At 40.3% G+C, this 17,369-nt stretch overlaps 1 protein-coding gene across 7 annotated transcripts in view; it reads left to right on the top strand.

Moving 5' to 3' along the window:
- Nucleotides 1-17,369, top strand: part of PLD1 (phospholipase D1) — a 203,867-nt gene that overhangs the window by 177,274 nt on the left and 9,224 nt on the right. For all 7 annotated transcript variants that reach the window (XM_055307789.1, XM_055307788.1, XM_055307784.1 and 4 more), the window contains 2 exons: nucleotides 5,011-5,145; nucleotides 11,904-12,057. In XM_055307789.1, the coding sequence (XP_055163764.1) occupies nucleotides 5,011-5,145; nucleotides 11,904-12,057 (289 nt within the window). The remainder of the gene's footprint in view (nucleotides 1-5,010; nucleotides 5,146-11,903; nucleotides 12,058-17,369) is intronic.

The raw sequence follows: 17,369 nt of genomic DNA, 5'->3' as shown, positions 1-17,369 counted from the left end.
TATAAATAGGGTCATCGCTACTGGGATATCATTGCTTTAAGACCCATCTTATACAGATTACCATCTATCACCCGTCAATATATCAATTTATCCATCTGTCTTTGTACTAATGCTCCTAATTCCAATCCCACACCACAGAATTCTTCCAACCATCTCTCTTTCTATTTTTATAACTCATTTGTCTTACAGTGATAAACCTAGCTCCTGGTATCTACAACACATGGATTTATTTCCTCAATCCTAGAATATACAGAAAATAGTTTTAGAATTGCTAGCCCATACCACTATGAAAAATAAACCTACTCACTTAAATTCAATATTTGTTTGCATTTCTTTTTGTCTCTAGCCAAAGGGTATATACGCTTAAAAGTCAGTGTTCAAAATTTACTTGGGTTATGTTATTAATTTGAAATATAGTTAGATTCATTTCCTTCAGTTTATATTCCATTTTGGAGGGGTTTTTTTTCTATCTCTTTCTTGATTTCTTTGTGTGCATATGATATACTTCCAATAGTCAGAACCATAAAAATGGCATCCGTAGGTAAGTGTCCCTTCCCTATACCTTCTGTCAGTTTCCTCCCCACCCATCTATTCTATCCTATTCCCTCACATCCACTATTGGTAGCCAATTTTGTCAGTTTCTAGATTATTCTTACAGTGTTTCTTTTTGTACAAAGGAGCAGATATATGTATATGTTCTTATCCCTCCCATATCAGTTCATAGAGCTCTTCGTTCCTTTTTATGTCTGCATAGTCGTCCATGTATAGATTTGCCATAGTCGGTACAGTCATTCCCCTCTGTGTGGGCATTTAGATTATTTTTAGTATTTTTCGATGACAGTTCTGCAGTGAATAACCTTGTGCATATATTGTTTGGAAGTGTATATTTAGAGTAAATGTCTAGGATGGGGTTGCTAAAGCTAAATAAAATAAGTCAGAGAAACACAAATATATGATTTCACTCATATGTGGAATTTAAGACACAAAACAAAGGAGCAAAGGGAAAAAGAAAGAGACACAAACCAAGACACAGACATAACTATAGAGAACAAGCTGATGGTTACCAGAGGGGAGGGGAGGGGGGCGGGACTGGGGGAAATGGGTGATGGAGAATAAGGAGCTACTTTATCATGATGAAAACATAAATGAAACAATTTTTAAAATATCCTTTTTGTTAGATATTGCCAAACTTCCCCCCTCCAAAAAAATTGGTACCAATTTGGTTTCTCACCACCAATGCATGAGAGAGCCTGCTTCAACCCAGCCTCACTAACAGAATGTGTTCGTTTTTGTCAATATCATAGGTAAGAAGTGGTTTCTTGGTGTAGTTTTGCATTTCTGTTATGAGTGAGGAAGAATATCTTTTCATTTGTGTGAATTGTCCATTTATGTTTTTTGCTCACTTTTTCCATCAAAATTTTGATCTTTTTCTCCCTTTAGTTATTAGGACTTCTTTATAGATTCTGACTTTTAGCTGTTTATCTATGATACATGCCGTGAATACTTTCTCCCATTTTGTCGTTTATCTTTTTTCTTTTTCTTTTTTTCTTTTTTTTGCTTGTGGTGTTTTCTATCCTGTGTGTGTGTGTGTGTGTGTGTGTGTGTGTGTGTGTGTGTTTAAGATTTTATTTAGGGATGCCTGAGTGGCTGGGATGCCTGGGTGGCTCAGCGGTTGAGCATCTGCCTTCGGCTCAGGGCATGATCCCTGGATCCAGGATCGAGTCCCACATTTTGCTCTCATGAAACACAGAGAGAAGCAGGGACACAGGCAGAGGGAGAAGCAGGCCTCCTGTGGGGAGCCTGATGTGGGACTTGATCCCAGGACCCCAGGGTCATGACCTGAGCTACCCAGGTGCCCCATCCTGTGTTTTCTTTTTTTAAAAATCTAGGCAAAGTTACTGATATTTTTCTTGTATTGCCTGTAGATAGTTACAAGCCTTCCTCACGCCGGGTTATATAAGAATTCACTGTTTTCTTCTAACACTTGTGTCTTTTCATATGCTTGCACTTCTATCTCTGTCCATTTGGAGTTTACTCTTGTGATTGGTATAAGGTATGTATGTAATTTTCTTTTTCAAATAGCTATTCAATGATACTAGTACCTTTTATTTAAAAGCCCTAGGCCTTTATGCAAAAGTCCTTGTCATATGAGATGCCACTTTTATCATATGCAAAATTTTTATATGTGCTTGAGCTTCTTTCTTGACTTCCTATTCCATTCAGTGGTTTAGTTGTCTGTTTATGTACTGGAGCAACACTGTTCTAATTATACAGCTTTGGTATGTGTTAATATCAGACAGGGTTAATGCCCTCCTCAGTTCTTTTCTTTTCCAGTTTTTTTCATAGTCATTCATGGATGTTTATTTTACCATATGTCAAGTTTTCTGACTCCATAAAAACATGTTGGTGTTTCTACTGAGATTATATTAAATTTATAAATTAACATGGAGAGAGTTAGCATCCTCTTGATGTTGAATTATTCTATCCCAGAACAAGGCATGTCTTTTCATTTGTTCAAGTCTATTGTTGTGTCTTTTGATAGCATTTTAACGTTTTCTTCATAAAGATTCCGCACCCGCAAGTCTATTGATAGTTTATCATTTATCTGTGTGTTTTATCTTTTTACTGCCATTGTAAGCAGTGTATTGTCTGATTTTATCCTCTAAATGGTTATTGTTTGTGTGTATGAAGCCTATTGATTTCTATATGTTAATTTAGATCCTGTTATCACATTGAATTCTTTTATCATTTGAGATAGTTTTATCATTGATTCCCCAAGCGTACTATCATATTATGTGGAAATGGAGCTGATTTTCCTTATGTGATTTTTCTTGTCTAAATGTATTGGCTGATATGTCCAAGGCAATGTTAAATAGCATTGAAGATACTCTACATATATTGTATATGTATAATATATATTATATATTTTTAAGCATATTAAGAAAGTATTCATCATTTTCTTCTTTCTTCATTGTTTTTATCCAGAATTGGTGCTGAATTGTATCAAAAGCTTTTCAAAAGCATCTGTTATAATCATAGGATTTTTCTTCCTTGACTATCATTATCATGTTTTATATTAATGGATGTCCTCATATTGAGCAGACTTGCACCACTGGAATGCATCTCACTTTATCATGATGTATGATTTTCTGAAAGTGTGCCACTAGTCTTAAGACTATAAATACCAAAGCTCTATAATAGTATCATTCAAAGTATTATCTCCTCTAAGGCATTTATTGAATTACAGATTTCTCCTGAATCAGAACCTCTGGGAGGGTTTCCAGATTTTACTTCTAACAGGTCCTTATGCACACTGAGAACCATTGGCCTACCATATTGTTCAATGTGGACTTTTTATGGGAAGTCACTGCAAAAAATTATTTACTTTAGCAAAGAATTTGCTCTATGATTCCTTTAAAAGTCTGCTTTGTATCTCAAAACTTTAGTTCATGAGCCAGCTGCAGGAAAATAGATAATACAAAAAAACCAAAAGCTAAAATAATAGTTGTCAGCTGACTATCCATTCATGAATTCACTCATTTATTTACCTTTCTTTTGGAGATACAAAAATGTATAAGATCTCCATAATGGTAGGAGAAATGGAGGATTAAATTAATATTTGTAAAATAATATGCTAGGTGTTATATTAGAAATATTTTCCGGGAATTTTATGTGTATGATGGGCTTAAAAGAAGAAATGCCTCTTTCTCCTGGATCAGAGAAGATTTAAAGAGGAGTTAATGCTTTAGATGAGGCATCTTTCCAATATAACATTAATAAATGGGGAAGAAATTGATTTATAAAAATCCTATTAACATGAAACTTTTTAGAAATGCATCTCTTGCACATGATGTGCTAGTACACCAACACATCAACTCTTGACAAACAGCTATAATATTATTTACATCTTTAAGAGAAAGGTTACCTGTAAATGGAGGAATCTCTATATATAACCTATGAATGAATTTCTTTCCAAGATATCCAAATTTAATAGAAACCCTGAGTAACATTAACAGAATAATAGAAAGCATCAGTAATACATGGAAACTTCAGTAAACAGAACATGAACTGCTATTGTTTTTATTAGTATGCTTCAGAGTCTCTTAAAGAAAAAAAATATATATTCTGTTTCTATTAGAACTCGTGATGGTTTGGTTCCGCTCGATTTATTCTTAGTATAAGACTTTCCTTATCCAGGACAACTGCTATGTGGGAGAGGGACCATAAAATTCTGTGACTAGCATTCATGCTGGGATAATGGTTATGGGCTGGCTTGATATGGAATGCATTTCTTCTTATCACATGAATGGCCCTCATGTGATGACAGGGTGGCATTTTATTTTGTTTTTTTTTCAGGGTGGCATTTTAAAGTACAAACCTGGTATGGCTTGCTCTGATGAAGATTCTCCAAAGTCAAATATAGTTAGGATTCTTTCATTTCCTAATTTTAATTATTTAGAAGGAGGATTATTTAATCGCCAGCATTTTTGTTTACCCAAAGTTTATAAAATTTAACTGCTGCTCTGCATTCAATATGCTACACTATGTGTACATCGAGTAGTTTGGGCATTATTTTGGATCTAATTTAAACTGCAGCAGGTGTCAACCGAGATAGATGCAAATGTCACACTGAAGTCTTGAGTTATCTAGTCTGGCTCTGCTTTAATTATCACTCTTCAGTAGTTACTTGCCAAATCATTAAAATAAATTTTTCATCATATTGTATATATTATTGGATTGCCTCGGGAAAAGATAATTCTTACAAAGCACTCTGGTAACTCTGGTATGGTTTTTAAAAATATATATCCATCCATATAAATAGTAAAAAACTCTTCTGACAGCAAAAAGAGAACCTGGGTGAGTTCTGAAATTACATATAGACACACGCTATACAGTCCATTTTTAACCAACTGTTTAAGTAGTAGATTTCTTTTGAAAAACAGTAAAATTTAATGTGCCTCTATTGAACTTGGTCATATTAATTTTAGTACTCTCTTTTTTACTTTATAGTTGGCAATCAGTGGATAAATTACATATCATTCTGTGGCCTTAGAACACATGCAGAGCTTGAAGGAAACCTAGTCACTGAGCTCATCTATGTCCACAGCAAGTTGCTAATAGCGGATGACAACACTGTTATTATCGGTAAGTACATGGCCTATTATTGTGTTGCTTGCTAGTTGACTTCATGCAATAATCCTCCTTTCACTTCCTCCCAAGATTCCTTCACAGTTGAGAGGGACCATAACATGACATCTGAAGCATTCTTGTTCACTTATGTCCTTTCTAATCCCTGTTTTTATCTGTGAAGAAACAGAAGCACAGGACCATTAAATGGCCATTGTGTATATTACAGCAGCCAGAGCAGTGGTTTAACCCAGCAGAGCAGCAATCAGCCTGTTCTCATTAATTCTTTATTACCCCCTTATTTTTATTTTGAATCCAAGTACCTAGATTTTAGGGGCAGAAGGGGGAGACAAGGGGAGGGAAAATGAGCAGTCCAAGTGTCTATTGACTGATGAATGGATAAAGAAGATGTGGTATATATATACAATGAAATATTACTCAGCCATAAAATGAAGGCTAACCATTTGCAATAACATGGGTATGATGCTAAGAGAAATAAGTAAGAGAAAGACAAGTACCGTATGATTTCACTAGTATGTGGAATTTAAGAAACAAAACAAAGGAACAAAGTGGGGGCGGGGGAGACAAACCAAGAAACAGACTCTAACTATAGAGAACAAAATGGTTACTAGAGGGGACGTGGGTTGGGGGTAGGTGGAGCAAGTGATGGGGATTAAGGAGGGCATTACCGTGATGAGCACTGGATGCTGTATGTGAGGGTTGAATCACTGTATTGTCCACCTGAAATTAACATTAGACAATGTTAACTAACTGGATTTTAAATAGAAACTTAAAAAATAAATTCCCAGAAAAAATAAAGTATAATTTCTTAACTATAATGAGCTACTTCTCTATCTTCCCTATTCTTTGAGAAACTAAATGTGGTAGGGTTTGAAATTTTTGACAGTAAATATGCCATTTCCATCTCTATCCTCCACTGAGAAAAGAAAAAAAAAATCTCATCTAGGAGTAATGAAATTGTCTTATCTGGAACATGATTTGAAAAGAAAGTAAAAGTGATTCTGAAGCCAGAAAATGTATAGACCCTACAGTGTGGTAATACATATATATGCACACACACACACACCTATTCTTTTAATAGTTATACAGGGCATTTAAAAAATATCTGTGTCTTTGATCTCTTGCTGTATAGGGATCCAAGTTCTATAGGCATTTATTTACTCTCCTATTCCCCCAATAAACAAAGTTTCTATTGTTGCCCCCAAGCTACCCTGGCCTTGCTCTTCAGAAGCCAATTCTTAGAATATTTTCATATTAAATTTGGCAGTGACAATAGGAAAAGAGACGTATTGATGTTTGCTGAAATGGAAAAACAAACAAAGCCAAATAAAAATTGGCTGATTTCTTCAGCAGGATTTCAGAACTCTTGAAGTAAAAATTGACAGATGTAAATATTTTCTTTTAAAAGGTCATTCTGGCTTTCAGTGTGCTTTACTTTGTATAAATGCAAAGTAGTTTGCAGTAACAGAGCTAGGGATTAAATAGGTTTGTTGAGTTTTTTAATTGACTGCTTTTCCAGAAAGTTCTCTGAACTCTCAAAGGCTACAGTTTATTTAGGCTAGCAATAATCAATCAATCTTGCACATAATTCTTATACATTTTCTTAAAACCAAAGAAGTGGCCTTGGGAGTATGAAGAGGCTTTACTTGCTAGTCTTTAGGGGCTAGACTTCTTTTTCTCCTTCCCCATGGGCAAAACAGATTTCCCCATGGAAAAATCCAAATATACTTTAGTTTTTTCCTGCGTCAGGGGAAACTCAAAGAGAAGCAGGTTTGTTGCTGCTCCCACACATCAGCCCTGCTTAAATTCATAACCCAGAGAACAATATTTCAAATTCTGAGAGAGGTGTTTGAGAAGTTAGGTTGAAAATATTTTACAGGTGTTAAGTGTTTAAAAGCTTCCAAGAGGTTAAAGTAACCTGTGGTTAAATTTTCTAATATGGTAAATGTCTGCCAGAATTATTGAATACTTAAAAGAAAACCAACTGTTTATTCTCCCTTTTTCCTTATAAGGAAATACTTGCTTTCTTGCACTAAAGATTTCTTTTGTGTGCAGCTTTAATTATCTCTTGCCCCGAGTACCCCTGCTGGTCATGAGATCCGTGACCAAGTCCACTTTTCTAATCCATCTTAATATTGGTGCTTAACCAAACTTAACATTTTGCTTGCTTTCCTCAACAAAATAAGGCTATCCTATTGATGAAGTGAAACAGTTTTTTTCAGTATTCACTAATCCACTACAAAGCACAATGGGGCGGGGGTGGGGGGAGATACAAAACTTGAATCAAACAGTGCCACTGCTTACAAAACTCAAGGGTTAGAGGGGAGGCAGGAATTCTTTCCTCTTAACACCAGAACATCGCGGTGGGTATTTCTGAGCAGGAGTAAGCAGGTCCAGAGGCAATCAATGAGTTTGGTAGGTGGGAAACTAAGGGGGGAAATGAGTATCAGTGCTTAAAAAACAGGCTTAAAAGTGGCTGATGAAAGTCTGTTGAAGGGCTGCCCCAGGAAAGAGGGTTTACCCTTGATCTAATCCCATGGATCTCAACCCTGGCTGCATTAGAGGTGCCTGGGGAGCTTTAAGGATACGTATCATTTAGGGGGACATTTCTTCAAGTCTGCAATTTACCTTAAAATAGATCCCCCAAAGGGTGCCTGAGTAGTTCAGTTGGTTAAGTGTCTGACTCTTGACTTTGACCCAGGTCATGATCTCAGGGTCCTGGGATCCAGCCCCAAGTCGAGATCCCCGCTCAGCAGGGAGTCTGCTTGAGATTCTCTCCCTCTCCCTCTGCCCCTTTCCTTCCCCCTCTGCTCACATTGCCTGCTCTCTCTTTCTCTCTCTCTCTCTCTCAAATAAAATAAAGCTTAAAAAAAAAGATCCTCCTCCCCCCTCCCCCCCAGAAAGATGCATTCATAAATAAAGGCATGGAGTGGTACTGGGGGAAAATACCTAAGTTCCTACTTCTGGAAATTCTAATTATGGTCCAGTTTGGGACCCAGACATCAAGGTATTTTTATTTTTGTTTTCAGCACTGATATTTTTTAAAAGCCTCCTAAGTGCTGCTCACATGAAGTCAGAGCTGAGAACTTCTGAACTGGAGGTCCAGGGAACACAAGTGGGTAGAAAGTACCAAGTAGCCCATTTGGGCCCAATAGAAGAATCAGTTTTCCTTTCAAATAAATAAGCTAAAATAGGGTAGAGTTAGGGTGGATTTGATGTATTAGTTGTCTGTGACTGCTATAACAAATGACCACAAACTTAGTAGCTTCAAACAGCACACATAAATAATCCAACAGTTGTGTGGGTTGGAACTCCAACGTTGGGCTAAAATCAAGGTCGGCAGGTCTGCATTCCTTCATGGGGGCTCCAAGGGGAAAATCTAGAATCTAATTCCTTGCCTTTTCCAATGCTGAAGTCTGTCAGCATTCCTTGGCTCATGCCCCCTTCCTCCATCTTTGACATGTGACATCTCTGTGAAGGTCCCCAAAAGTCTCAACCCGTACTTCTGTAATCAGTACATCTCTCTCAATCCCCTTCACATTTAAAGACTCTTGTGATTATACTGGGCCCACCTGGATCATCCAGGCTAGTCAACCCTGTTTTAAGGCCCACTGATTAGCAACCTTCATTCCCCCTTTGCCGTGTAACACAACATATTCACAGGCTCTGGAGGTTAGAACGTGGTCAATTCTGCGGGCCATTATTCTGCCTACCATAGAAAGAATCACAATTTCTGAAATAAGACATTTTTTAAAAAACCACAAAGGAAAAGGCGGACAAATCCAGCTGCATTAAAATTTACAATATATTTATTAATCAGCACTGTAAAGGGGATAAAAAGATAAACCATAAACTGAAAACAGGATATTTGCAACACAGTTAATATTCAAAACCTGTTTAAAAAAAAACTACTATAAATCAAGAAACAAAGACAACATCCAAAGGAAAATGGGTAAAGGAATTGTATAGGAACATTATCAAAGAGGATGTACCTGAGGCCCATAAACCCATAAACATTTGAAAGATGTTCATCCTCATTAATCTAACGAGACAAGAGTTTTTAAAAATACCAATTGGCAAAAATGTAAAAGTTGGAGAATCCAGGTACTGACAAGGCCGTGGGGCACCAGGACCTCCTCCAGTGCTATGCACAGAGCCCGAGCAGACTCCCACATGTGCCCGCCAGGAAACACATCAGTCAGGAGAGCCTAAGTGAGCATCATAGAAAAACACTAGAAACAACCCAAACATCCATCAACGGGTTTAGAATGAATAAGGCCTGCTATGCTCATTTGAGGAAAATAATGCACTACGGTCAGACACAGATAAATCCTGAAGACATCATACTGAATAAAAGAAGCAAATCTCAAAAGATTATGATATGGGTCAAAAGTAGACTATTTCTTTGATTAGGAGGGCATGCAGAGCGTGATGAACACAAAATTCTATATAAAATCTCTCTCGTGATGGGGAAAGGTCTACATGGGAAGACATCTGAGGGCTTCTGGGATGGGTAATGTTTTGTTTTTCAGCTCGGGTGAATAAGTTCAGTGATGTTTATTTTATTATTGCCTGAGTGGTACATATATGTTTTCTTATATTCTTTTGTATTTTGCAGTAGTTCACAGTGTTTAGAGTGTTTCCTATAAGAAGACTTAGGAAAGGTCATTCTCTAAAAATTAAGTGGTTTTAAATTATCAGGGCAATGTGCTTATAAAAGCAAAGGATCGCAGTTACCATATAGAGTTACCCGTGGAATACAAGGCATGATCGTTGTAAACAATTCAAACTCTAAGGACACATACTGAATAAAAGGTCAAAAATCCTCTTCGCTACAAGGAGTCCACCACTCTCAGCAGTTCAGTGTGAATCTTTCTAGAACCCTTTCTTTTTTACCTCATATGTTATTTAGAAATGGGATAACAAAAAAAAAAAAAGAAATGGGATAACAATATATCTGCTGTTCTGAATTTGATTTTCAGAATATGGGACTGTTTAACACTAAGAATGGAGGTGACAGTACACCAATATCTCATTTTCAGGATCTCCTTTATCAAGTTCATCTAAAGTCCCCTCCTCCTCTTCTCCTCCACATATGGTAGCCCTAACGAAGTATCTGATAATTATACCAATAATATTTAACACTGTGGAGCAGTTTGTGAATTAGTGAGTTCTCTCCCATGGTCTTACTGACTTCTCACAAGAACCCTACAAGACCTGTATTATGATCCCAGTTTGTGAGAGACCAGATTAAAGGTGAGAGGGATGAAGGGCCTTTGTCCACATTGATGCCGGGTCAACTGTGAAGCCCAAAAATAGGGCTGCAAATTTTATAGCATAATCAAAACGCCAGCGCATGCACAAAAGATGATCTGTTGCTGACAAAACAACGTGTGTCGATTGTCCCCACGTTACAGAGCTCCAGCAGGGCTCCCAACTTTCTGTGAGGGGCTCCATCCTTTCCCTGTCACCCCAGGTCACTGTGGGGCATCGGCCACATGCATAGTTATCATAGATCTGTGTATTTAGTACACGACACTATTGTGGCAACTGGCAGTAAATCTCCTTAGGGAGGGCCAGCTTTTGCTCGTGTACGACATGCTGCCATTTGGGCTCAGGGCAGGCCTCTTCCATCACCTTACTCCATGCCTGTCCCTGTCGCCGAGGGTAGCCTCTTGCTCCTGTTCTGCCCAACCCTTCGAATCCATGTCTACAGAAGCCGTGGGTTGTGTGACGAGGGGAAGAGAAAGAAAAAAAAAAAAGAGTTCGGTTCCTTCTGTGGTTTGTAGGACACCTCAGGGATGCAAAAGCATGACTGCATAGTGACGAATGCAGAAAAACACGCGCTGGGGGTTCTGAGCACAGAGCAGAGGACTGGGAAAAGCACAGGTTGCACTAATATTAAAGACACTTGCCCTTCACGTGTGAAAGTCCACATTCTCAGCTCCTTTGGATTTAAAAATGGGATGGAAGGAGGTTGACACGGAAGCTGTTGGCGTGCCACGCGAGGGAGGCAGGCAGACGTAAAAAGGCTAAGGCCAACCCGTATTTGAGTGTGGATTCTTGGTTGTGAGGCGACTCTGGGGTCTTAACACTCCTAATTATATGGCCGTGAGTTAAGTCATCCGGCTCTGCAGACCAAGTCTAAAAGCTGATGGGACCGGACTGAACTGCTGAGTCTTTTCCTTTGTGAGCTTAAGGATTTATCAGTTGGACGCCTTTGAGCCACCCGATGGGACATTCAGCCCCAGGTGTGTGAAACAACGAGCAAAGGGTATCATTTCACACACCGGCGGGCCAGAAGGTTGCCTGACTCAGGGACTCGAAGACCCGAGTCTGTCTTCCCAGTGCTCGGCCCCCTTGGCCTGCCTGCTTGTCCCCTCGTGCTCACAACGCGGTCCCCGCAGCTTCTGGAACCGTGGCCTCGTCCCGCACTGGGACCGAAAGAGCAAAAGGCTGGAAGAGCCAGCATCCCGGTGTGTTCATAAGGAAGCCCCCGAGGCTTCCCTCGTGTCACCCTGGCTACGATGAGGTCAAGTGCCCGTCCCAAGCCAGTCGGTCACGGGGAAAAATCACAGGGTTCCCAGCACTGGCTTAGGCCGATCAGGGACCCCCCCCTTCCCCAGCATCTCTCGGCAACCTGAACACAAGTGAGGTTTTCTTAGCAGGGACCGACCGGGGCCGGGGTCGGGGGGGGGGGGGCGATGCACCTGCTCTGCCGAGAGGTTGCTCCAGGTCACTGTCTCCCGTTCCAGGCTCTGCCAACATCAACGACCGCAGCATGCTGGGAAGGCGCGACAGCGAAATGGCTGTGCTTGTGCAGGACACGGAGACGGTCCCTTCGGTCATGGACGGACAGGCGTACCCCGCTGGCCGCTTCGCCCGAGGCCTCCGGCTGCAGTGCTTCAGGTGCGCCCGCGCCGCCGCTCTCCGGGCCGCAGCAGTGTCTCCCGGGCTGCGAGCGAGCCCCAGGAGTGTGCCCAACGGCCTACGCCGGCCACGGGCATTTTCGATTATCATTTTTATAAAAGATTTTATTTATTTATTCATGAGAGACACAGAGAGAGGCCAGGGGACAGGAAGGCTCCATGCAGGGAGCCCGATGCGGGACTCGATCCTGGGACTGCAGGATCACACCCCGGGCCAAAGGCAGATGCTCGACCCCTGAGCCACCCAGGGATCCCCGACATTTTCGATTTTAATCCTTTGGATTATTTTTATGGCTAATTGAGAAAAACAGCATTGTAAGTTGATTCATGGATTTACCACCAGGCCAGCTCGACCCATCTAGTGGCTGATTGGGTTTTGTTTGTTTGGGTTTTTTTTTTTGTCAAGATTTTATTGATTTTAGGGAGAGCAAGCGAGTGGGGGGAGAGGCAGAGGGAGAGAGAGGATCTCAAGCAGACCCTCCCCGTGGAGTGTGGAGCCCCCCTGGGGGGCCTGGATCCCACAACCCCCAGATCACAACCTGAGCCGGAACCAGGGGGTGGGTGCTGAACCAGCTGAGCCACCCAGGCGCCCCTATGTGAGTTTTTGAAAGCAAGTCTGTTTTTAAAAATTGTAATAGTCCCAGTAATGCAGGCACGTACTAGGAATTATTGAAGGAGGGTGCCCGTGATGCTGAGAGTGACGTTTAGAAACCTCAGCCCCAGACATGACAGATTCCTGATCTTCTCCAAGAGGATGGGAGTCTGGTCCTGATCGGTGCCGACAGAACACTGGGTGGGTGGCAAGGCCCATGGGACCCTCAGTGAGTCTTCGCCGGGCTCTAACCGGTCCCACTCCAGCCCCTATAATGGAGTCTCGGTGGTCAGAGTGGTCCTTCTAGAACCTAGCCCCGACCTGTTACTTCACTCGGGGAACACCCAGAGCACACCCGCCCCCTACACCTAGGGCCCTCAGTCCATGATGCTAGAGCTGTACCTGCCAGCTATGGCTTTTGGCTGTGGCCTCCGTGCTGAGATGCAGCGGTGGCCTGAGTAAGCATTAAGGTGTTGGGAGAAAGGCCTGGAACAGATGCTTCGTAGCACTGTTGTCTTAACCCTGGGGCATGAATGGTGGAGCTTGGAAACGGGCTGGCTTGAGGTAGGAGTGTAAGGAGGGCTTGCTCCCTGCAAGTGCTGGCAGCCGTTGGCCCTGTTGGCCTTGTTGGCCCCATTGGCCCCGTTGGCCTTGTTGGCCCCATTTGCCCTGTTGCCCCCCATTGCCCCTGTTGCCCTTGTTGCCCCCATTGGCTCCATTGCCCCCATTGCCCTTGTATCTAGCAGATCCAGGCTCCGGCCTCTGAGAAGCAAGATAAGCTTCCATTCCTTCAGTTCCAGAGAGGGGTCCTCTGCTCCCTCAGGCCCAGGAGCTCAGCAAATCTATCCCTCAAAACTCTGTCAATACTTCCTCACAGTTTATATGGCTGCATTTATTGCCCTCGTTACTAATTGTTTTGCCAGTAAGAGGTTTTTCAGACCATTGGTATTTCAATTAGCTTCTCATGTGAATTTGTTTTGTTTAGTGGGGAAGAGATTAAAATGAGTACCCTGTCCACCAGCCCACTGATGGATGGCCTGCTGCAGCCTAGATGAGGAAGCAAATATTTCATGATGTAAACTAGAAATACATGTCTTGTCGGTTTTGTGAGAATTTAAGTTTTCTCTTTAAAGGGAGGGTTGGGGCACCTGAGAGGCTCAGTGGTTGAGCATCTGCCTTTGGCTCAGGGTATGATGCCACAGTCCTGGGATCCAGTCCCGCATCGGGCTCCCTGCATGGAGCCTGCTTCTCCCTCTGCCTGTGTCTCTGCCTCTGTGTGTCTCTCTGTGTCTCCCATGAATAAATAAATAAAATCTTTTTAAAAAAATAATAAAATGCTAAAGAGGATTGTCTTTAGCATATGCAAATCCTTTTAAGCACCTCCCTTTTTCCTTCCCTCCCCCAGCTCCATAGTATAGACTCAATTGCTCCTCACAACCCCAGGGCAGCTCTTTCTGCCCATGGGTCCTGTCCTGTGCTGTGCTTGAATAAAACCACCCTTTTGCACTAAAAAAAAAAAGGGGGGGGGGTGAGCTTCTTTATAAAGTTCTAAATGTATAATAATTATAAAGGTGTAGGTGGTTCTGATTACAACATATTTTTGTGGCAGAAAATTTGGCAAATACAGTTAAGCAATAAGAAAATTAAATTCATCTGTGATCGCACTGCCCAGAGCTAGCAGCTTTAACATTTGCTCTATATCGTTCCACTTTGTTCTGTACGTATGTATTACTATCCTGTATTTCTTTTTAAAAACATAATTAGGTTCTTGCAGTCCTAGGAAGTTCTTTATTATTTAAATAGTGTTACACGCTTCTGTGTCATTAAGTATTCTTCTATAACATTTAACGACTGCATTGTATTACATCATGTGGGTATGCTGTGACTCCTTTAACTAATACCTCATTGACAGGCAGGTTTTTCAGTGGTCTAAAAAAGTGGATATAAGGAGGCCTGGCCGGCTCAGTCCAGGGAACATGTGACTCTTGATCTCAGGGCTGTGAGTTCGAGCCTCATGTTGGCTATAGAGATTACCTAAAAATAAAATCTTTACAATAAGTAAACAAATAAGCGGATATATTTGTAGGTAGCATCTTCTTTACCTTCTTAATTGTTTCCTTAACTAGATCCTGAATATGGAATTTCTAATCAAAGGAAGTATGCTGCTGCTTTTACTCTCTAATGTCTTACTATCTTGCTACTAATGCTTTACAGGGCTTATTTCTCCTGTCTTTACCAACACTGCATTCTATTATTTTATTTAATCTTTGCCAATTTGTTGGATTTCAGATGGAATTTCATTATTTTAATTTGCATTTTTTGAGGTCTTAAACAAATGTGTTCATTAGCCATCTTGTTCTGGTAATTATTCTTTTAGAAATTACCTAGCCTATTCATGTCCTTTGTCCATTTTTGTTGGAATGTTTCCCTTTCTTTGAGTGATTTATGAGCAACTTAAGTATATGCAAGGCTAATTATTTTGTCATACTGGTTGCAAATCTGATTTGTCAATTGACTTTGCATCATCTTTAAAGTATTTGGGGGAGGGGCACCTGGGTGGCTCAGCGGTTGAGCACCTGCGCTTGTCTCAGGTCATGAACCTGGGGTCCTGGGATTGAGTCCCACATCAGGCCGTGAGCCTGCTTCTCCCTCTGCCTATGTCTCTGCCTCTCTCTCTGTGTGTCTTTCATGAGTGGCTCAGTGGTTTAGCGCTGCCTTAAGCCCAAGGCCTGATCCTGGGGACCCGGGATCAAGTCCCACGTCAGGCTCCCTGCAAGGAGCCTACTTCTCCCTCTGTCTGTGTCTTTGCCTCTTTCTCCTGTGTGTCTCTCATGAATAAATAAATAAATAAATATTTTTTAAAAAAGAAGCCAGATACAAAAAGATCACACATGAAAAATAAATAAATAAAAATAAAATAAAATCTTAAAAAAAAAAAGTATTTGGGGGAAACTCAAAAATCTAACCAAATCTATCCAGATTATTTTCTTCCTTTTCTTACACTCTTAGTAGAGTTTCCCCAACCCAAGATCAAATACTGCATTTTCTTCTACTGCTTATTTGATACTGCTTTTACATTTAACATCTGTAATTTATTTTAATGTAAGAAGTGAGGTAGGGACTCCAACTCCCTCCCCCCACCCCAAACCTACCAGTTGGTCCAGATCTGAATGATGTGCGGTACTCTCTGCCTCTCCAACATGCAGGGCCTCCACATTGCTATATATCCTCACTCATCTCTAGTCTCTCCTTCCGGTGCTATCATAGTTGTCTTATTTGCATCCTTGTAGCCTGTGCTTTAATACTGCTTCTTGCCACCCCACTTCCCAAATCAATATTCATTGACAGAAAAATCTTGGCTACTCTTAAACATTCACTCTTCCATGTGAACTTTGGAATTTTTTATTCATATTCTCTTTATTTTTTTGTTATTGTTGAGATTACAGTAGATGTATAGATTTATATAAAAAGAATTAACATATTTATAATGTTGAATCATCCTCTGGAGGAACAAAGTATAGGCTTCAATTTATTCAAATTCTTTTTGAATTCTTCTCTAATGAAACTCTAGGGTTTGCATTCCTGGGAGGGGCGTTGCTCTTCAGTAATCGTTAGAGTTTTATTTTAACCTTTTTATGCTGCTCTTAAACATTTCATGCTAAGCATATTCTTAGGGGCTTTTATTTTACTGACAATTTTCAAATTGCTTAAAAGGGGCACTTGTTTTTGAACAAACATTTTCACTTTGCCCCAGTGGCCAACACAGATAACATATTAAAAGGCACCATACCAAAAACCTTGTGTTGATTTTATTAGGAAATGTTCTCAATATAATATTGTCCTAGAATACAGCCATTTTCTCACTAGAAAAATAAAATAAAATAAAATAAACGCAGCTTCACTCCATTTTCCATCTGGGTTATTTTTGAATAGAAATAGACACATTTCAATGTGAAATCAATTCTAAATAGAGTCAAACATCATAGTACCGCATTGAATGTTGCAACTATGTGCCGAACAATTCATTAAGTCCCAGAAAATTATCCAACTGTACAGATGTAACCATCACTCAACAGAAACCATTATCCACCCAAGTAGAGCTCAGAATCATGTAAAGTGACAGACATGAGGAATGGAAAGAACAGAAACTATCTTCTGCAGTTTTCCTCCTGTCCCACTGATGCATAAACAATTAAACATTAAATAATTCCCGTCATACACACCAACATTGAATCTGACTAGTTTTCTGTCAAACCTCAGTCCTCAAAAGAATATCCAGAGTATTTCATATTATTTTTACCATGCATTTTAACATGAGAAAACAGACAGGGAAAATCATTTATTATTAAAAATGATCTGTTACAGGCTTCTTTAAATACTAACTCTGCAATCAAGTTCTGAACTGATACCTTGGTGGACACGTGGTGTTACCTATTGATTTGATTTAAAAGCAGAGTCCCAGAAACGTTCTTTCTGCTCAGTTTTTGGCTGGTTAGACCTGATCCCCATCAAAAGTATTATTATAATTGATGTATTGTCATGACTTCAGATTTGGTGCATTCCGAGTTTGCTTTGAATCTTATTGAATAGCCAGCATCTGTGTGCAAACATCATCCCTTAAATCTGTTTTAAAAGTTATTCCTATAGAGTCTGAAGGAGACAGTATTTGAAGTGGAAATAAAATTTTTAGAGTATAAAAC

Source organism: Nyctereutes procyonoides, unplaced genomic scaffold, assembly GCF_905146905.1.
Source record: "Nyctereutes procyonoides isolate TBG_1078 unplaced genomic scaffold, NYPRO_anot_genome, whole genome shotgun sequence".
Classification (NCBI taxonomy): Eukaryota; Metazoa; Chordata; class Mammalia; order Carnivora; family Canidae; genus Nyctereutes; species Nyctereutes procyonoides.
Note: the sequence above shows the minus strand (reverse complement) of the source record. Positions and strands in the feature narration are given on the sequence as shown.